Source organism: Pogona vitticeps, chromosome 4, assembly GCF_051106095.1.
Source record: "Pogona vitticeps strain Pit_001003342236 chromosome 4, PviZW2.1, whole genome shotgun sequence".
In the NCBI taxonomy this organism is placed as follows: domain Eukaryota; kingdom Metazoa; phylum Chordata; class Lepidosauria; order Squamata; family Agamidae; genus Pogona; species Pogona vitticeps.
The window spans coordinates 167,684,123-167,706,419 of record NC_135786.1 but is presented as its reverse complement, the minus strand read 5'-3'; the positions used below and the strand labels follow the sequence as shown (position 1 = coordinate 167,706,419).

Below are 22,297 nucleotides of genomic sequence, written 5' to 3'. Positions count from 1 at the left end.
TTGTCTGCAGCTATCTATCTTTCTGTTGTGTGTGGTCACTACCACTTTAGTTATGTAAAACTTCACATCTGCAAGACTGAGTATACCATATGACACTGATACACCGAGTCTTTTTAACTGGGAAAGATTTGCAAAATCATGCCACATCCTTGAACAGGGCTATGGCTGGTGTGTTTAGTATTCTTCCTTAAGCTGCTTTTTTAATGCAGTGTAAACCAGATGCCCTAAATCCCACTAATTATGCCATTCTTTGAGTTAACTAACTCTGCTATAATGGGGCATACATCAAAACAGGGGAGGTTTGCTGTTCCCCAGCATTCCCACACCTCATAATCCTATGAAATTATTTGCCTGTTCAATAGCTTTCCAATAAAGCAGGTGGTCTGGGAGAAAAACGTATGGGCAAACAAAGTAGGTGATGAGAGCTGTACCCACATGGACATTCCTTTTGAGAAAATGAGGCTGGCTATAGTCTTCCTCTATGCACGTCTGTGTGCTAAAAGATATACCTTTTAAATCCTATGTATCAGGGAATTTCATGAAACGTAACAAAGATTTAAAGGATAAGAAGAGGTTTGCATATCATGTTAAAACATTTATTAAAACAATAGTTGTTTTCAACAATCATACTTATAAAACACACTTCCTAGGCAACAAAAAAACAGTTCAATTATTTTCTACTATTAATTTTAAAATACATGTATATACAAAAGGAAACATACACACTAAAATTCAATACATAACACCAACTTGCTCCAGTCTTAGAGAAAATTTCTTAGACAAGAAGGTAGTGGTACCTTAATGCACCCTGTGCGACTACTTGTGCTTCTTAACTGGCGTTTTATTTTCCTTACTGTGGTAAGAACGCTGACAATGGTTGACTAGATCCTTGGGGAGGTGGCTAAGGGCTGGTCTTCGTATTGCTTTTTAAGGAATTTAAAGAGTCCCCTGTAAGTTTCTCTGCTACCTGTCAAACTGTTTTTGACCATCTGTAATAAGGCACAGATTCTGGCGGTTCATGGCCAGTGTCCTACTGCTAGTCCAAGCTGCAGCAGACACAGTGGCTGGAATCCTGCTGGTGCATCCTCGCACCATCACAAGGCTCCCCTTCCACCCCAAGGCCTCCAAAACTTTTCCGAGGATCCACAGGAGCCTCAGAACTCATGTGTGTGCACAGGAAACTTTTAATTGAAGCTTTTAAAAAAGGTGGCAAAGTTCCTTTCAAACATATTGCACAGACCACTGTATGAAATTTTTCGTGTAAAGAAACTGAATATTCATTTTGATGTATCCCTGTTACTATGCCACTGTTACGCTAATCTTTTTATCTTTAAATGTAATAGTAGTTCATAGAAAAATGACCTGCGGAACAGCCAAATTAGATTGCTCTTCAATTTCTGCAGGCAACAGAGCTAGGGTGGGCATCAAAAAAGCTTTATTTAGGCGTCAAGAGAACTCCTCAATGGTGGAAGTAAAGTGGTTAATTAAATTACCCTCCTCAATTATTCTCTTCCTAAGTATAACACATAGTTTTGGGGCTCCTCCTAATCTTGCAAGGTTTCACTGTTTTTAGATTAAAACTATATTCCCTGTTTGCCATGCACCTCCAGAATGAAGTGGCCGCACCACAGACAAGCAGGCTGGCCTTACAGAGTGGAAATATTTATTTAAATAGCAGTCATCCATATCTGGGGATTTGAGAACAGACATCAGGGTAAACAGTGGTTAGGAAACGGTGAGGCCATGTACTGTGACACTTCAAGTTAAGTATCTGCTTCTACATGTTACCATTGACCCAGTCAAGTCTGAAAGGATCTCTTTTGCATTTGTGCTCATTTATATAACTACTGCCCCAATGAAACCTCAGGAGATTCCCTTTCGTGCTGTGAGGAATACCTAGAGGTTCCAGGAGACGTTACAGGTTCTCCAACAGAAGCCAGAGGTCTTCCTACAAAATGGTTTGTGTGCAAAACCTGAACACAACTGACAGTGCCAGCTAGAGTAGACTCATTTGGTCAGATTCACTTAATTGTTGATTCACCATTCAGCAATTGAGTCAATGGGTCTACTCTCTTCCAGGCAAGAAAGTGGGTTTTGGGCCATACCTTTGTGCTATTATGTAAAGGTGTAACATTTGGTTGCAAGGCTCAGGTATCAGGCATGAAACTTAAGATGCTTAAACCCTGTTGCAAATATTTTTTTTCAGATCTCTATGTACACCTGCAAGGACACTTGAGCTCCAGCCAAAAGCTGAACACAGTAGAATGTTTCTCCCCTGCCAGCATTACAGAATAAACAACCACTAAAAAGTTACATCAGAATGACAATGGTCTAGATCCAATTATTAGTTCCAGCTACAACAGACCCATGAAATCAATGGGACATAAAAAGTTGTTGACTGGCTAGTATTTGGATTTAAGCCCTTGAAAATTCAGTATCTGGCACAGTTATTCAAAATATGGCTACTATCGCAATGGTCCACCATTAAGAAGAAACGAAATCTTTTTCCTACTTTCCTACTTTTTCCTACTTTGTTCCTTAAGAAAAAGATACATGGCACAGTTAGTAAACTGTTCCATATTTCTCTGAAATAAGTTCAGTAACATGATTTGTTCCTGCATTATGGTTAAGACAATAACATAGGTAAAAGTAGACCTTTATTCTTACAACGCTATTGTGCAGGTGTAATTTCAAAATTGTTGTTTTATATACTTACCTACAGCAATGGAAAGACATCTCTACACATAAACATGATGTAATCCTATTTCAGGGCAAGGGCACAAAAACACCACAAAATTTATGAATGTTCCAAAATATTTGTTTTCTAGCCCTATGTTGATTAGATACATAGCTCTTTGTTATTATAACCCCCCAAAACAGACATATTTTACTTCCAAGTACTCATCAATACCATATTTGGAACCTTCTCTTCCTAGCCCAGATTGTTTCACACCACCAAAAGGGCCCTCAACAGCAGACAAAATTCCTTCATTAATGCCAACCATTCCAACCTCCAGTTTCTCTGCAACTCTCCAGATCTGTGCAGGGTCTTGAGAGTAAAAATAACCTGCAAATTGGGACATTGGACAAACAGAATGACATTATATTTTGTAACTGAAACCTCTTTGGAAGATTTTTTTCTTCTTTTCAATTATTCTAAGCCTAGTAGGAAATGTTATATATCTTGGTAGCTTGAATCATGCCCCAACTGTCAACTCCCAATTAAAACTCACACCACCTACCCAAGATACAATGAAAGACTTAATTTTCCTAAATGTGCTTTCATGGGTTTTAAGATTCTTGGGAGCAAAAGAAAGGGCCCCTGTATGGTCAGATGTAATTTGGTGGGGCCATGAGGTTGGGTGGGTGGGAGGGACACCTGGTGGTTATTCCCAGGATCTGGAATTCCCTGCTTATTGTCTTAGAGGCCCAACATGTAATCAATGAACAAGGGTGACAGCAAATGATCTTGATGGCAGAATCCTACTGGTGTTCATGGAAGGTTTCCATAATTATCCACAGTTAATTGACAAAGTGCCAGGGAGTATTTTGATTGCAAATTTGGATCAGTAATGTGACAGAGACCCTCCACATCTTGTTAACTGGTGGGAATTAGTTGTGACAAATTACACAGACCTTACCTCTACTCTCAGTAAGACTCTGGCTAGTATCAATCAAAATGAGGATGAAGCAATGTTAGGGCAGTTATACTCCCCTCTGTTGCCCTTCTGCCAACAGGAAAAGATTGGGTGTTGTTCTTTTTAGTGTGTTTTAATATTGTATTCGCGAAGGTGTTTTAATACTGTTTTAATCTTCCTTCATGTTTTAACTACATTTCTGTTTCAGAAGCCTCTCAAGTGCCATTCCCAGCAAAAAAGAAGGATTTAACTTTAATAAACAACTAAAACAATATATTAAGGAACACACCTGCTAAACCCACATTAGCTGAATTTGCTATGGCAAGAGCTTCTTCCTCTGTATCAAACCTACAAATATAGAGAAACAGCATTAATAGGAACTATAAATAATTATTTGCAGGTCTGAAAGAAATGGCAAAGAATGTACACATAAATTATATAGTAGTATTCTTATAACTTCTGGTAAGAGAAATGTCCAGAATTTTCCTTTAAGTTAAGTAAGTGATGTTGTCCTACATCAGTAATACATCTGCATATTTTAAAAATGACACATAATGGGAAGATCAATATATTGTGAAGATGCCCTCATCGGGTTAAAACAAAGATAGAAGAAGAATCTTCAACCAGATGAAAGTTAAATATCAAAGATATTTGGCATACTTTCAATCATCAATTAAACACAATGAAGCAAATGTATATATTTGCAGCCAACTTCATTAAATACTGCATTTTACTACAACAGCAACAGAATGCTGATGAATGTGTGTTGTTATGGTCACAACTATAACACTGTGGTATTACTCAGATAAAGTCTTCCAGTGAGTAAACAGTTGCAACACGTTAGTACTTAATTACTTCAGGTATTAAGACATCCTCCTGAGAACCTGCTGAAGTACTATTTGGCCTATAGCTACACAAAACAGAGCTGGTGCCAGAGGCTGCTATGGTGGAAACTTTGAATGACAGGATCAGAATAGTGAACAAACCTTATCTTCCCACGTATGTCTGTGTTTATCTTTTCACAGTCTCTCTCTCTCTCTCTCTCTCTCTCTCTCTCACACACACACACACACACACACACACACACACACACACACACACAATGCTCTCTTAACCCCTCAAGAAAAAAACCCTCATCACCTTCTTTGAGTAACTAAACACCTAACTTAAATGGCATTGGGTAAAAAGTAAAATTCAAGAATCTGATTAACATATCTCAATATTCAACAATTTTAAAAACAGTTCACAGTTTACTAAACAGTTTAGTTTACTATCTAAAAATCCAAGTCAACACAACAAACCTAAATAAGTACCCATTTTCTCCTATACAGTGGTGCCCCGCATAGCGACGTTAATCCGTTCCGGATTAATCGTTGCTATGTGAAAACATCGCTAAATGGAATGGAAAAACCCTATGAGGCCCAAACTCACTGTTCAGCGAAGATCCTCCATAGCGCCGCCATTTTCGCGCCCTTGGTAAGCGAGGAAACTGTGCGAAAATGGTTGTGGCGGCCATTTTGGGCAACCGGTGGCCATTTTGGAACCGCCGATCAGCTGTTGGGGAAACATCGCAATGTGAAGATCGGCTCATCGCAATGCGATATTTTGCCCATTAAAACATCGCAATGCAATCGCATTAGTGATCTAAAAAAATAGATCGCTATGTGGATTCATCGTTAAACGGTGCGCTCATTATGCGAGGCACCACTGTATATTTAAAACATATAATTGTGGGTGGGTTTTTTTTGGTATAGCGATTATGTCTGAGGTTGGGAAGGGGCACTCTTCTAATCAATTTAAAGTAAGGCCTATTTCATCCATGCAAGCCAAATGGGCTTTCTTTCTCCAGTAAATTCTTCCACACTATCATATAAAATGTGAAAGAGTAGCAAACCATTATTACAATTGGCAAACTCTGATCCATTTCCATGATTGGACAGTTCTAAAAAACATGGTAGCAACTCTGTAAATCACACAGAGGATATTTGCATCAGGAGAGCTAACTGTTCAAAAGGACCATTCCAGACCCAAGTGTACCTGTGTTTCATTCGTCTGTTGCTAATGGAATCTGGATATTCTTGCCCTCTCCCCTGAAGTCTCCCATGGTTCAAAAAAATCTGGAGCAGCTTTTTAAGGCACATGGGAAGCTGCAGGAGGGAAGAGGATAGTCCTCCTCATTCTGCTGGCAGAGGCAGAAGAATCCAGTAGAAGCATGCCTTTGGATCCTGACCTGTATTCTGTCCATAGTATTTAACTCAGTGATGGTTAGGGGGAATTGTGTGTACAGAAATGTCAGTTGGTTTCCTTCTGAGAGGCCATCTCATATAAAGTATGCAGCATGCTTATTACAACCCAGCTAGTCCTCAGGTGTGTCCCACGGTAGGGTAACAGGGATCATACAACAGCTGCTGTCTAGCAGAGTGCAACAATCATATGAGAAATTATTTTGTGTGGTTTGTGGAATCGATGCTTACTTGATCACTGGGGCCAACGGACCAAAAGTTTCCTCTTGGGCACACAACATGCCCGTGGTGACATTGCTGAGTAGAGTTGGCTCAAAGAAATTCTTCCCGTAGCTGTGCCTTTTCCCTCCTGTCACTATGGACGCGCCTTGTGAGACGGCATCCTGAATGTGTCTTTCAACCTAAGAGGAACACAAGGAACATAGATTGGGATTCCTCTCAAAAATGGCTATTTCCAGAGTAGAATTTTGTACTTTATTATAGTATTATATAGTCACAGAGAATAAACATGATTTGAAATAAGTTATGCTCATATTCCTCTGTAAAATAAATGAATAGACCTTGGATCTAGATGGGCGGGGTAGAACTCTAATAAAATACAATACAATAAAATAAAGTAAAAAACAATCCTTACTTTTTCCACAGCTTTTTCATTGATTAGTGGCCCCTGAGTAGTTGCTTCATCAAGTCCATTACCGACATGTAGCTCTCTCTTAATAGCTTGTGCAAATTTTTCTACAAAGGCATCATGGATCCCTTTTTGCACCAAGAAGCGGTTTGTACATACACAGGTCTGGAGACAGAACAAAAAAGTGCTTGGTTTTTTAAACTTGCTAATGGCTTGTGATCCAACAAATAGCAACTGGCTACTAGTATTACAGATAGCTTGAGGTTCTTCCTGCACTCTGCCTTGACACACCCTTTGGCCGCCTTACCTGTAACTAACACCCACCTGCTATGAACATAAACATTAGTCACTAAGAATTGAGAAAGGCAAGAATACTAGTCTTCATATTTTCTTGAGCTCTTTTTTAGCCAAAGCACTTCCCCCGTTTTCCACCCACCCCCATCTGCCTGAGTTTAACGGAAGCCATGAAGCATGCTGTTATCGCATTTTAATTTCACATGGCTGTAATCTACTGCAGTTCAGAAGGAAATACTTCACTTCTGCCTTCATCAGTAACTAACAACACTGGATTTGAAACCAACTGCAATGTGACAGTTCTAGAAATGTTGAGGACAGAGGGAAGCCTAAGCAAGGGAACATCAGCCTTTAAATTCAAGAAAAGAGAGATTAAAAGTCCAGGTAAAAGTCTATGCACTGCCTTCCATTTTAAGGCTGTGGATTAAGATGGTAATCTAATAGTCTTTACATTAAGTTTTCCTCTTACTTTTCTTGTCCCAGGATTTGAATGTTTTTCAAAAACATGCTTCCATGCATGCTTATTATCAAGCAAGCCCCAATGAAAGCAATAAAACTTACTTCCAAGCGCACTAGACAGTAACGATGACAGTGAAATCAATATGTTTGAACAGCTTACTGGGCTGGGTTGTCCTCTGAATTGATAAAAGATTTTCTTTTCATTGTTTCAAATATTTTATAGATACAGAGAAAGGAACAGAGTTTTCTTAGTTCATTTTCCCCATATACAAAATACAATCAAAATTATATTCAATAGCATTCCTGAAATTACTAGCACATATGTAGTGAAAACAATATGACCTCTGTTATATTGAATGGAGAAAAGCACTTAATCTCACCTGGCCAGAGTTTCGGTATTTAGACATTAAAGCTCCTGCAACTGCTTTGTCTACATTGGCATCATCAAACACTATGAATGGAGCATGTCCTCCAAGCTCCATGGAAACTCTCTTCACAGTACCAGCAGCATGGTGCAACAGGATCTGCAAGTATACGAGAGACACAGAAAGCTGTACAAGATGAAGATACAAACTCAGTTTTCCTGGTGCCAAATGGGCATGTGGTCGAACGGAATAGTTTTCCTGCAAAAGTGCCTGCTCATCTTCCTAAAGGACAAATTTAGATCTCAAAGACTTTGGAGCTTCTTTTTTGCTCTTAATCCACCCAATAGCATTACATTGTATTTCTATTGCTTATTTTGCAATGGACGCAACATTTGATTAAAACCAATGTTTTTTGAAGTAACAAGACTCGAGGAGAATACTTAACACTGCCCCTTTCTATATCACTATCTATACATTAAAAATTGTTCTCAAACGAGTATACCCAAATGAAAAGTGACTACGGATTTTAACAGACTTTGGAATACATGTTAAGAAAGGAACAGAAGACATCTGTGTAAACCACTGGCTCAATACTATCATGTAAGAGTAAAGAGGATTCATATTAAAAAAATAGCAAAATTTAATTCACTCAAGAACGGTGGCATTAGCAGTCACTGTATTGGATACTTCAGAATAATAATAATTTTTAAAACCCTGGGAAAACAAACAGATTTTCTCCAGCATCCCCAAATGTTTATCAAAGAAGACTGAGTTAAAAATTGAAGCCTGTGCATCTTTGTTCCATACTGCCTTTCAGATTTATTTCAGTTTCAACTTGAGAAGATTTAAAAGCTAAAGAGTACAAAACTTTAAAGATATCCGGCATACCTTTCCTGTGGCTGTTGAGCCAGTAAAAGAGATTTTGGAGACCAAGGGATCAGTACACATCACTTCCCCGATAGGTACTGCCTGTTGTCGTGAACATGGAACAACATTATATACTCCTGCAGGAATTCCAGCTCGATTTGCAAGCTGCAGTGAGAGACAATGAACGTGTGACACTAAATTGTAAACTTGCCCTAAAAAGTTTCTTCAACAAAAGGATGAATAGAGTGCTTAGTTTTGTCAAAAACACACAAAACTCAGAAATAATATTTCAAGGATCACTGAATAGAAACTAAAGGCAATGCTAGGCAAACTTTCTGATCATAGTCAGAAATGGTTGTTGTGGGTTTGTCAGGCTCTTTGGCCGTGTTCTGAAGGTCGTTCTTCCTAATGTTTCACCAGTCTCTGTGGCCAGCATCTTCAGAGGACAGGAGTAGCGCTCTGTGCTCTGTTGCAGTTTGTTTGGTCAGAAAATTTATTAGGAGTTTGATCCCTTCCATTAAGGCCTCTAACTTCAACCTTGACTTGCAGTTTAAGAATCAGTTAACAAAAATATTTGGAAGTCGCCTCTGACTGCCCACCTTCAATAACTGCATTAAACATTATGCTCAATTCCTCAATATAAAAAGCTCACCTCAGCGAGTGCTAATGCAGATAAAGGTGTGTCTTCTGCTGGTTTCACCACCACGGTACAGCCAGCTGCCAAAGCAGCACCCACTTTGCGTGTAATCATAGCACTTGGAAAATTCCACTGCACAGAAAATATAAATGCACACATCTAAACGGAGTAGAATATCTAGTGCACTAAAATAATTAGCATTTTCTGAAACGTTAAGGGAAAATAAGACTCAGAACAAGATAAGAGGCATTGACTGCATCTTGATCTGTTCATTTCTTGGCTTTTAATATCTTTGGGAACCACCACCCATTAAAAAAACCCATCCCGTCCAGCAATCATGTGGCATCTTAACTCCACTTTAATTAGCTAGCTATAAATAATAACCTTTTTAATTTTTAGCTCTGAATATTACAATATAAGATAGTGTAAAGTATTGTGGGCATCCATATGGACTTGCCTGAGGATCAAAAGTTTAAGCTCAGAAGTCCTGCTCTCTGGTGTGCTGTCATTAACCATCAGACTAGCAAGTAACAGAAAGATCTCTGGATCACACTTTTGTTATTACCTTCCCTAGAAAGGATATACATGCACTTTCTTTGTTGGTGATTTAAATGAACTTGAAATTCTTTAAAACTGTTTCTCAGGTTGCTACTGAATGCTGTTGATATCCTTCTCTTTGTTTAATATTTGTGTTGCTTTTGTTTCTTAATGGTTTTCATTTTTTGGCTATTTGAACTGTAACTTAAATGGGTATTTGCAACTTTCACAAGCTGTCTACTCTTTCCTGGAAGATACGATACAGTTGTATTAAATAAACTGACAGGCTGAATGTACTCAACATAGTACTGTACAATTCTCACTGCCTGTGAGAAACATCAGTTTAATCTTAACTCAACAATGCATTGATCACTAAGGGTTAGGGCTTAGGCAAATGCCTTTTGTGTCACTTGTTTTGACATCAAGCTAGATCAAGGAGATGGAACACCTTAAACATTTCCAGTACCTCTACACTGAAAAGTAATATGGCTGGCTCAGTTTTGGCTTAGCTGGCCTTTGACCATCTTGACCAATTAGGATTGTGCTTAGAAAGGAGGACAGGTACAGTTGCTTGGTGACAGAAGGGTGATGTTTCTGAGCTTTTCACAGCTACTAGAACGGTTTGTTGTTGTTCTGTACTATCAAGTCAATTCTGACATGGTGACACTTTTGTGGGTTTTCTAAGTAAAGAGTATTCCAAAGTGCTTTACCATTCCCTTCTTCCGAGGGGGTGTGCGAGCTGGGGCTGTGCAGCTTCCCCAAGGTCACACAGACTGAGTCGTCTTGGATGCACAGTGCGGAAGTGAACGTCTAACCTTTGGCTCCACAATCAGAAACCTAACTCACTGAGCTATCCAGCCAGTCAACTATCCAGCCATTTAACATAGTGTACCCTGCTAAAAAGCTGTAGCTCATATTATTTACAATATACCGTTTCCCAGAAAATAAGACAGGGTCTTATACTAATTTTTGCTCCAACATTGCAATAAGGGCTTATTTTCAGGGGATGTTTTATTTTATTTTCATGTACAACCATCTACATTTATTCAAATACAGTCATGTCATCTTCTTCTGGTTGCTGCACAATGCTGCATAATGGTGGAGGGCGGGAGTTTCATTTAACTAGGGCTTATTTTAGGGTAGGGCTTATATTAGGAGCACCCTGAAAAATCATACTAGGTCTTATTTCCAGGTTAGGTCTTATTTTCAGGGAAACAGGGTAATATGTACATTGCATGCAAAATTTGGGTTTTCACTGCACAGACTGGGCTCGGACCACCACTAATTCTGTCCATTCTAGTAAATAAAAATATATGACATAGAAAGCATTTAACTCACAGGAGTAATGATAGAAGCAACTCCCACAGGCTGCTTGAGAACCAAGATTCTTTTGTCTTTTGTAGAAGATGGAATGATATCACCATAAACACGCCGAGCTTCCTCAGCAAACCATTCCAAGAAGGAAGCAGAATACAGAATTTCTCCTTGTGCTTCTTTTAGTGGTTTCCCCTGTGATAGGTTCAGAATGGAGATGTCCATACACATACACCAAGTTGTAAAAAAACCACATATATTTAACAAAATGATTACAATAATGAAATAAGGTAAATGCATTTATATTATCACATTAGTTCATTCCAATAATGTAATTAAAAAGAATCTCATTTTTCATAAATGTATTGCCCTACCAAACACTAGTAGTTTGCTTTCAAGGAATTTTAGTCAAGTACAAACTCTACCCTTTATACTTGAACAGGTGACCTTTTACAATGACCTACAGACACACATGGAGGTACTGTATTTGGATTGCATATTCAAGATTCTATGCTCATGCCTTTCATTTTATAATGACTTAAATAGTACCTGCATACTTTCAATTGTTTTCTGTTATTACCAGCTCAGGAACCCTTCCCTTTTTCTGGTTCCCTGCTTGTACTTAGTAGTAGTAGTAGTAGTAGTAGTAGTAGTAGTAGTAGTAGTAGTAGTAGTAGATGAAGTTGCCTATTCAAAGTATCAGGAATCTTCAGCAGGTACAAAACTCATCAGTTAGATAGCTAACTGGGGCTGGTTAAGGGGATCACATAACCACCTGTTACAGCAGCTCCACAGGTTATTGATCCATTTCCGGGCACAGTTCAAAGTGCTGATTCTAAATTACCAAGCCCTAAATGGTTTGGGTCCAAATTATCTCAAGGACCGTGTCTCCATTTATGAGCCTTCCTGGGTGTCAAGATCAACAGGAGATGCCTTTCTCTCGGTTCCACCACCTTCATAAGGGCTTTTGGTGAGAACATGAGAGAGGGCCTTCTCTGTTGCTGCTTCCAGGCTTCAGAACTTCCTCCCATAGGAGGCCAGGCTGTGTCATCACTGCTGTCCTTCTGTAAGCAGATGAAGACCTTTCTCATCAGACAAGCTTTCTCTTAATTGATGGGCTACCTGAATGGGAATTTTAAATGGATGGCTGTGGATTACTGCCTTGAATATGTTTTAGTGTTGCTTTTGTTTACCATCTTTTAGTGCGGGGTCTTTTTGATCCTTTTTAGTATTTGTCTACTCACAAATACTACTTGTTTACTACTACTTGTTTTAGCTTTAAACACTGTCTTTTAATAAAGAAAGGTGGGATAAAAATATGTTAAATAAATAAATGGCTGTCATAGTTATACATGGCCTCATTACATGGGGTACCAATAATGGACAAAGTGACAGTGGTTCGTTAAGAAAGGAATAGGTTATCAGGCTATGGACAATTTCAATTATCAGTCTACAAGGTAACAATACCATAGTTGGCACAGGTGGGAAACTGTGAGACACCTAGTAGTATGGGAGGGTACCTGAACAACACCCACCAGTTGCTTTAGTGGATAAGCCTCTTGTAACAAGCAAGCTTGTTTTGGCCCTACAGTCTTAGAGCAATGCATTTCCTTCTGTTTCTACTTACATTCTCAGCTGTAATGATCCTTGCAAGGTCATTTTTATTCTCTATCATCAAATCATACCATTTACGAAGTAAAGCAGCTCTTTCCTGAATGAGAAATAATATCTTATCAGAGACACCTTTTCATACATTCATTGGAAAACAAAAATGAGTTAGCATTATTATTACTAATATTACTCCAACTCAGAGCATTTTTATAGATGTGAAGTGTTTTATATTGGTTACATATAGTATATCCCTTCTTTCCTCCAGTAACCTCAAGGTAGTATACATGACCCTCGTGACCCTCCTTCTCTTTACACGTCTATGAGGATAGTTAAGCTTGAGAGTGTGAGGTTACTCAAGATCACCCCATGAGTCAGCACAGCAGCCTATGGAATGAGAGGGGTGTGAGTGCTCACTCTGCTTTGGCCATGGGCTGCCAGCATTGTAGAGTGTTTCATCTGGTTTATTTCCCCAAAAATCCTGTGAAGGAGGTACTAAGTCTAATGCCAGCCACAGGACAGCAGGCAGTTCTTATAGAAGATTCACAGCTAAATATGTCAAGACATAGGGAGGCACTGTAAGACAACACCAGAAACTTCATTAGAGCTAGATAAAATTGTATGTAACAAAAATGTAAAAAAAAAATTGAAGACCACAGACTTTTAAATACCAATTGACCAATCAAGCCTATACATGTCCACTCAGAAGCCAGTCCTTCAAAAGGCCTTTTGTCCAGGAAAGCAGTACATGTCAGATCAAAGCCTTAGTGATGGTCCACTCAGGGACCCAACCCCCCTCCCAAATTGTGTATTTTGTGCTGAACAACTAGGAAGGACTATTATCTGTCACTGTTTATTTAAATAGTCACTACTATAAAAGGTTTAGAAACATTACCACCACTAAGTTACAAGTGAAGGTCCAAGAGTAGCCCTGATGGGCCAGTTGTCTGCGTCCCAATAAAAAAATCTACAATCACGTATCAGCCACACATTCGAAACATAAAAATATTATCATAGTTAGCACACGTACTTTCCCCCATCTTTCTCACATACTATACAAAATATCAGTGCAAACCGTTAATAATAAAACAAAAGTGCAAATAAAGCAGGAGAGCAGCCGAATCATGATCTCCCTACCCAGTGTGTTCATTTCTCCCTTGGCAGGCACGCGGTCAGCTGTGCAAGTCTGCCCTGAAAACTCTGCCGTCCTACTGGCTGGAAGGAAAGGACTCTGCACGGACTCTGAGGCGCCCTTTGCTTTCGCGCCTCGGATTTTGCATACCGTCCGCAGAAGCCTCTCATAAAGGCAAAGCAAGGGGTCACCAGGGCGGGGGCACGTAGCCTGTTATCTGATTCTCGGCCGATGTGTTGGTTCTCCCCCCCCCCCATCGGTGAACCCGCTTTTCCTGCCGTGCAAACAAATCTTTTTGCAGCCAGACTCTCATAAAAAGCCCGTGTGTGTGTGTGTGTGTGCGCGCGCGTGCCGCTCGTCCCCTTTCCTCACCTTCGCGGGGACTCCTCGCCAGGCGGGCCCGGCATCGTAGGCGACCCTCACGGCGGCCCGAGCCTCCGCGACCCCGCAGTCCGCCACCTGCGCCACCTCCGCGCCCGTGGCCGGATTTCGCACGGGGAACGTGGCTCTCGCCTGCACCCAGCGGCCTCCCACGAAACCGTCGGACCGCAGCAGGGCCTCGTCCACGCCTCCGAGGCCAGGCCCGCCGCCGCTGCTGAACCGGCCGGGGAAGGGACGCGGCGGCGGCTGCCACCCCCGCAACGCGGGGCAGCGGGAGCCGAGCAGCCCTCGGAAACTCAGGCCCGCGGCGCGGCTTGCCATGCTCAGGCTGCTGGGGACGCCGGGTGGGGAGCGAGCGCCGAGGAGCCGAGAGGCGTCTCCACGGCGCGCCGGCCGGCAGTAGCTCCACCCACGTTCCTTGGGAACTGCCTGCCCCGAGTCATATGTACAGTACTTGGAAGAATGGACCGGGGAACTCCTTGGGACTTGTTTCTCCTTACTAAAGCACAGTTATAGTAGAACTAGGGCCCCGGATTCTCGGACCTTCCTGCTGATTGATAGTGACCCTAGAGGCACCTCAGAAGGGGATCCGAAGAAGGGAGCTGGTAAACCGCGCCTCACTTCTCCATAGGTGGGAAACCCTGGGAAGGGTCTGCATACGTCGCAATTAACCTGAGGACATATTATTGTTGTTGTATCGCAAGTGGAGTGCTGAAGTTGGGGACTAGAGGGAGCTAGAGAATGTTTCTTATTATTGCTGCCTGCGAACGCGGAGCGAATCAGTATTCTGCTCCATTGCTGTTGACAGCATCCAGGCTGTCCCCCTGCCCTGTAAAGATTGGCGTCCTTTTTCTTCTGCCGGCAACAAGGGCATGATATTGTGTAGCAATATCAGGCCATTTCCTGGTGCTTTGAATCATGGATACAGAAACACAATATCCTCCATTCATAAACTGGAGTTTTTTTTTTTAATTAATTGAATATTTTTTTAACTTGCGGACAACAACAGTGCAATGGGTGGATAAACGCATAGCGTGGGGGGATTACTTGCCCATGAAGGTAAAGGTAAAGAGAGTGATTACTTGGCTGCCCGGAAATAAAGAGTAAAACAAAAAGTTCCTTGCAAGAAATATGTAACAAAATCCTTTTTGTTGTTGATATGTGTTATGTTTACATTCTGAACGCCCATAGCAAAGACTCGCCTTTAGCTCAAATATGCTTTTATGGTTTTCTAATCCTTCAGCTGTATGTTTGTATGGCTTAGGGCTGATGAAGCCATAGGTCAGGCTGCTTTTTAGTAGTGGACATCAATCTGCCAGACAAAAAAAAACAATGATGTAGGTCATAAAGTCATACTACATTCCCGTGTTTGGTTCCCTACCTGCATTCTGTGATGTACATTTTATCACAGCACAGACATAAAAGTGTGATTGAAAACTGACTTCTGTATGGGTTTCCTGCAGCTGCTGTTTCTGTGGTCCCAGCCAGAGCATGGGAAAACTTACTTTAGTAGGCTGCAATGGGGAACAGGGAATTGAGCACTGTTTGGCTGGGGGAATTCTGGAAGATGTTTGAAAAAAAAATGACTTTCCCAAGTCTTGTTCCAGTTCCAGCCGAAGTGTGCTGTTAGGCCTTCAGATATAATCAGTAATATCATTTTAGATTGTGGTAACATGCCTGCCCTGGTTGCTCCAACATGTATTTGTTGCGGTATCTTAGCATCTTGCACTTCAAATTTGTTTTTATGCAGAGTCATGTCACTTCCAATTTACGGTGACCCTATGAAATAGTGACCTCAAAGAGGTACAGTATGACCCTCATGTCCACAGGAGATTAGTACCACCACCACCACCCCGTGGATACTAAAAATCATGGATTTAGCAAACTGTGGATAATGGTTCCATAGCTATGGGGGTGGTTCAGAAAAAACTATTTTCATATGTATTACCAGATTTTTTTCTTTTAATATTTCAAATATTTTCAGGCTGTGGATAAATGAATCAGTGGATTCTGATCCTGTGAATAAGGGGGTCCTACTGTATTTAGCAGCCCTGCTCAGGTCTTACAAATTCAAAGATATGGCTTATTTTATTGAGTCAAATACTTACTGCTCTTGTATCAAGAGTTGACCTTCCACCTGAAACAGAATGGTTTTTGTTTGGAGTGCTTCTATAAGTGGCCTTGGCATTAAAGACCCAGGTGGTTTGGTGGCACTGGGTACAGAAGGTAAAGGGGGATATAGGAGGAAAAAAGGAAGGGGAGGAGAACACAAAATGTACTGACATCCAATCTATTCATGTTGCAATATCAAATCAACTTTCTGCTTTTCTGCAGTTTGATTGCCCTCCAGGTTTTAACTTACAGTTACATTTTAGTTTAAATCCATGTTATTCAAGCACTATCTGGTGACTCAAGCCATTTATATAATAAATCCCATCATTCAATTGCCTTTTGTATTGGACAGTCAACACTTCTGATAGAATATCCATTTCTGCCGCTTCTTCTCAATGAGTTCCTCTTGTTTCAGTAGCTCCGATTTCTTCCAATTCTTAGCATAAAGAATTCTGGCTATATATATATAAAACTAAGTAGTTCTTTGTCTTATCTATATTGTCTGGTATAATGCTCAGTAAAACAGTTCTGGGGTTAGTGGAACATTACAAAGCAGTATTTTTGTAACAGAGTATGTATTGCTATCTAATATTGTTTTGCTACTCTACAGGTCCACCACATATGGTAAAAGCTTCCCTCATGTGCTTCACACTTCCAACAAACATTTGACAGCTCTTTATAAATCTTTGACAATTTTTCCAGAGTCATATGCCACCTATAAAACATCTTGTATATGTTCTCCTTGAAATTAACAGATTTTGTGAGCTTTATGTTATTTTTCTATATTTGCAACCATTGATCAATATCAATATTATGTCCTATATTTTGTGCCCACCTAATCATACATTCTTTGACCAGCTCGTCTTGCATTTTAATTTCTAGCAAATAATCATACATTTTCTTAATTTAGATTTAGTTTATCGAATATTGCTTGTTCTGGATAAACACCCCCTGTTTTATCTTTTCTATACCTAGATTCCACTTGTGCACTGGACCACCAATCTAGATATATGTTTTGTGTCTCTAACTCTTCTTTAGAACTTAACTTACAATCTTTTTTAAAATAAATCTTGATATCTTAGAAGTTTCACTTCCATCATGAGGTTAGGTTGTGTAAAGGCCTTTGGCATTAAAGACCCAGGTGGCTTGGTGGCACTTTTTGTCAACTATGGCTGATCCTCCTGTTGTGGGTGTCTCCAGAAGGAAATAGTCTGGTCAGTGGTCAATTGTGCTCTGGTAACCTCTAGGTTGTATTCTTGTCATGCATTTTATGCTGTGCTGCCCTTGAAGAGGATTCAAAAGCTTCAGTCAATGCAGAGTTAAGATACCACCTTTTTAACTGGTACTTCAGGAGTGGGTCACATACGGCTTAAAAGAATTGCATAGAGTGCCTATTTGCCTCCATATTCATGAGGTTGTTGTTTTAAGGTTTTCTGCTAAGGCCCTATTCCAAGTACTTTTGTTACCAGGTGTGTGTTTTGGATTTAGCACAGCTTCAGCTAACTTAGTGCTGACCTTTGGCCTTCTTTGACAATTAGGATTGCTTTATTACAGTGCAGGGGCTTCTGCCTAATTTTGATCGTCTGCAGCCAATTTATTTTTGAGTCAGGATTGGACTACCAAACCGTATCATTTTGATTTATATAAGCCTTCAGACTTCCTTTTGAGCTGAAACTCTTTAAGTTTTCATTTTTTAAAAAATCATGGTTTCTGAATATTGGGTTTCTTTTATTGTATTAAATTTGAAAATAATGTATTACCTCTATTGTACATAACACTGGATGCCTCTATAGACATGTTTTAAATAAACAAACGGCTTTTGGTCCTCTTTAGGAGCTGGGCAGAATAAGTAAGAAAGTAAGAAAGTACAACTCCCATATCCACGGAACCAGTATCCATGGTTTCAATTGTCCACATTGTTGCTGCACCCCAACCCGCTGTGCACACGCACGCACACACACGTACCTCATCCTCTTGCCCTTCCCCCACCTCTCACTGTCTTTAATGGGTTCACTACAGTACTACCCATGGTCAGTGGTCCTGTTGGAAAATACAACAACTTGACGGAGGCAGTGGCTGTGATTTTTTTCACAGCACCATGAGCCCAGTCAGCTTCTGCCTTCTTTTTTTGTCATATCCCCAGCTCAAGTGGCAGAGGTCAGAGGGAGAGTTGCTACCTGTGCACGTGTGTCTTTCTCTGTCTCCTGTCCTCTGCTACAGGACTACAGGAAGTATAGCTGCTTATTACTTGATTATGTTTTTTCACCAGCAGCTGGTGCTGATCAAAGCTTTTCCTTCAGAAGAAACATGATGTTGTTAATTTCTTACTCCAGGGTGGGCAACATGTGGCCCACTAGCTGTGGTTGACTGCAAGTCCCATCAGGCCTAGCTAAAGTAGCCAAGGCTGAGAATACAGTAATGAGAGTTCCATCAGGGCTATTCCAGGCCATAATTTGTCCACTGCTGGATAGCCGAGGTTGGGAGTTCGATTCCCTGCTGGGCCTCCTTGATAGGGGCTGGACCCGATGAGCCATAGAGTCCCTGCACTGCTAAGATTGTTGTTGTTATTATTATTCCTGCTTTGTAGATTGACAAATAAAGCCGTAGGATTTATGATACTTTGCAAAACCTCAAGTGTGTTTTTACAGTTAGTATTCTTACTGGTTTATGTAATAGAATGAAATGTTACTACAGTATACATATTTCAGGTTTTGATTTTTAAAATAAAATAAGTGATGACGTGTCCTTTGTTTTTTTTTTACAGGTGTAACTGCAGTTGCAGATGGGATGTCTCCAGATAAAGCTTTTATTATGGAATTGTCCTGCCAAATTCAGAGAACTGTATGGCAGAGAAGAATCAGCAATGTCCTGTTTCCCTTGTAACCATGCCCATTTTCCTTGCATTTTTTAAAACCACAGATCTGTAGAAGAGAAAAAGGTGGAATGGCTGCACACAGTGCCATTAAGTAACACTAGTATCTGTCCATCTGGAAGCACTCAAAGACTTCTGAGAGACTGAGACTGAGATACTGAGAAATACAATATTTGCTGAGCAACATAAAATAAAATTCTTTCTGTTTTCTAGGCATGACTTCACAGATCACTGGCAAATAATTATGTTGGTATAGGTTACACTGGTTCTTCTCTGTAAAAGAAGAGAAGAATCTATCACCTGATACAGAAAAACTGGCAAGCTGACATTTCAAACACAAGGGCTTTAGCATCTGTGCCAGTGACATATTTGAATAGGAAATGCACTATAGACCATATTTCAAAGGTCACAGTCCTCATATTGGAAGCATTTTAAAAACCATGGTTTATAGTCCAGAATATCAGCAGCATGGAAGCTTTGAAGCTTTGGTCTGTTCTGGCTGTACTTTGCATTTTTTGCCAAAGAGCAATACCATGTGGCCTGTCAACACATCTTGAAATAGGTAAGATAGATAATTAATATTCAAGATATTAAATAATATTTGAATAATTAATATTCAAGATATGAATATTATGAGAGATATAACACACTTTATACAGTGGCAGAAATGCTTGTTCAATAGACATAGTTGTAATGGTGCAAATGGGCAGCAAATTGTTGAGTAAGATATTAAACTATTAGAGGAAGCACTGACAGTATTCCACAGTAGCTAAAATAAAGAGTGATATTGACCGAACATAAAATAAATGTCTCTTCCGAACAAAATATAGAATACTGCGTGTTGTGTACTCTGCCATTCATATTTTAAATTCCTTGTTACATATTTGCCTTTAGGATTTATCTGTGTATAGATAACACGAGCCGCTCAAGTTTTTCAGAGACACCACAGATACCTTGTGCAAATTCTAGACAACCTGTAGTTGATTTGCCTACATTTGAGAAGTTAACCAATCATATGGGGAGGAAATACTGGAAGAACTAGACATATATTTTATCATGGCACTGGCTATATAATGGTGGGTGTTTGTGAGCCCCGCTAGCCCTGGTTTACTTGGCAGGGCATCCCTCCTCCATTCTGTGATCCATATACAGTACTCTAGAATCAACCAGTTGAAATGGAACTAGCTTTTTTTCAACTTGGGAGAGGGTTAACAATAATTGGTTCTGTACAAAGTCTCTGTCCTTTTTAAAATTTATTTCTTAATTCAGCTTTTATACCAGCCAATAGTGCAATATGCAGTCTCTGCACGGTTGACTGGTCCAAAGTCTCCATATACTGTCTCTTGCCCACTCAGACACCCCTGTCCCACTCACTGGGAGGGAAGATGTCTGTCCACTGAGTCCAGTTCATGCCATTGGACTCCTTACTAGGAAAGTCTGTGAAACCCTGGTCCAGGTCTCAACTGTCTCTAGATAGCCACTAGCAATGGAGGTTGGTATGCCTGCAAGGTGGGTAAGTGTGGGAAGAAGTTTCCTTCAGTGACCCACATGTATCCTGAATCTCTGAGTCTTTCTCCCTGGACGTCTCCTGATGTTGGTGGTCTTGCTGTCTCCTCTTGCACCAGCATAGTGTGGAGGTCTACATTCCCACCTTCCATGCTTCCCTCCTTTCGCACTCTGCCTAATAAGATGTACAGTGGGGGAATTTGGAGTTTCCATATTTCCCTCCTCCCCTCCTTGGGTGCCCTTAGCTGTACCAGAACCCCTCTCTAGGGGTTGTCTTTGTAAATGTAGTCCCACTCCCCTGAGGCTTCTGGCTCTTCTTTTGGGGAAGATTCTGCCCAGTAAGAACCCAACCAATATTCCCAAGAGTCTTTCTCCCTGGGCTGTCCAGAGGCACCTTCTTTATCATTCCTGGGATCTGACCTTGATTCTTTCCCTACAAACTCCACAGAGGCCTTTTTCCTTCCTTCTTGGACTCCTCCTCACCCTTCTCTGGGTCTGTTTGGCATCCCGCCTCCTCTTTCCTTGGCATCTCCTCTTGTTCCTGTTCCTCTGAGGGCAGGTCAGCCTTTATATTTGCCATGCACCAGGACAGAGCAACCCCCTTCTCTCTTACAGCCCCTCCCCAATTCCCAAGGCTGACAGGGACTACGTAAGCCTCTGTTAGGATCCCACTTTCACAGGAGTCACATGGTAGCACCTCCTCCTTTGTTATCCCTTGTGATAGGCTCCCTGGTAGACTGAGTGGGAGACTGGGTTGGGTGTGTGGAGTCTGGACTGGAGTGCTATGGTTGCATCCCCCCCCCGGAGCCCAAATGTAGCCTCTTCATAACACCCCCTTCATTTTGGCTCAGAAACTCTGTGCCCTGGGGAGCATGGGGGCAATTCTAGCTTATTTTGAGACACCACGTCCCCTTTTTTCTTAAAACCCTTTTAACCATTTGGAGGCACAAAGAGACTTTTTGTTTGTTTGGTTTAACAGCCCCACCCGAACCTTGGAGGGCTGCGGAAGCATGTGTGGCCCTCCAAGGTTCAGAGATGGGCATATGTTGTCCCTGCACCATGGAAGGGAATTTACTAACTTCTGCCATTTTTCAGTTGGAGTATATTGGCTCTTATAATGACTGATAACAACTTACTATAATAGGTTTATGCAGAGTTAATAAAAGCACAATAAGAAAAAGTGTAAAAGCAGTGGTAAAAATAATTTTTGCAACAAGGTTTTCAGTTCCACTTGCAGGTAAAAATGGAAAGAAGAATGCAAGTGAAATCTCCCTGGATGTTTGTTATTTCTGTTTGTTTGCATTGTGGTGTAAGCATTCATTGTTGAAAGATGAGATATCATTCAAGTATATCTGAACCTTCTGGGAGAGTTGCATTTTCCAAATATTGAAGATGTTTCTGAAATAATTAAGGTGAAGTAAAAATAATCATGATGATGATAATGTGAACAGATAATAGATTATTGTAGCAGTTTCTTTTTATTAAGAATAAATGCATGCCTTGTACTAACATGACGTTATGTTCCCCAGCTCACAGAGCTCTGGAATTTTTCAGCAAACAAGAGGGAAGTGTTGACTATCATAAGGTAGGAATTGTATTGTAATAATCAGTAGCATTCTAATGCACAGTGGCGGAAATCGTGATGCTTAGAGCACCAATACGTTGCACTAAAGTAGGCCCATTGAGTCAGAGAGGGTTTGGTGA

The 22,297-nt window shown here is 40.6% G+C and overlaps 2 protein-coding genes across 3 annotated transcripts in view; one reads left to right on the top strand and one right to left on the bottom strand.

The window, feature by feature from the left end:
* Nucleotides 1-582: 582 nt before the first annotated feature.
* ALDH5A1 (aldehyde dehydrogenase 5 family member A1) lies at nt 583-14,526 on the bottom strand. Its single transcript, XM_020781558.3, has 10 exons — nt 14,095-14,526; nt 12,610-12,693; nt 11,007-11,177; nt 9,147-9,263; nt 8,516-8,659; nt 7,643-7,786; nt 6,516-6,674; nt 6,113-6,282; nt 3,928-3,986; nt 583-3,067 (listed from the first exon to the last, which is right to left on the bottom strand). Exons 1-10 carry the CDS (start codon nt 14,422-14,424, stop codon nt 2,862-2,864), a joined length of 1,584 nt encoding a protein of 527 aa, XP_020637217.3. The 5' UTR covers nt 14,425-14,526; the 3' UTR covers nt 583-2,861.
* GPLD1 (glycosylphosphatidylinositol specific phospholipase D1) overlaps nt 14,501-22,297 on the top strand; it is a 52,178-nt gene continuing 44,381 nt past the window's right edge. Inside the window, exons 1-3 of one of the 2 annotated variants that reach the window (XM_020781557.3) lie at nt 14,501-14,708; nt 18,980-19,649; nt 22,123-22,178. In XM_020781557.3, coding sequence (XP_020637216.3) covers nt 19,556-19,649; nt 22,123-22,178 — 150 coding nt within the window. In that variant the 5' untranslated portion in view covers nt 14,501-14,708; nt 18,980-19,555. Of the gene's footprint in view, nt 14,735-18,979; nt 19,650-22,122; nt 22,179-22,297 lie in introns of both variants that reach the window. The other variant, XM_020781556.3, reaches the window with a different exon arrangement.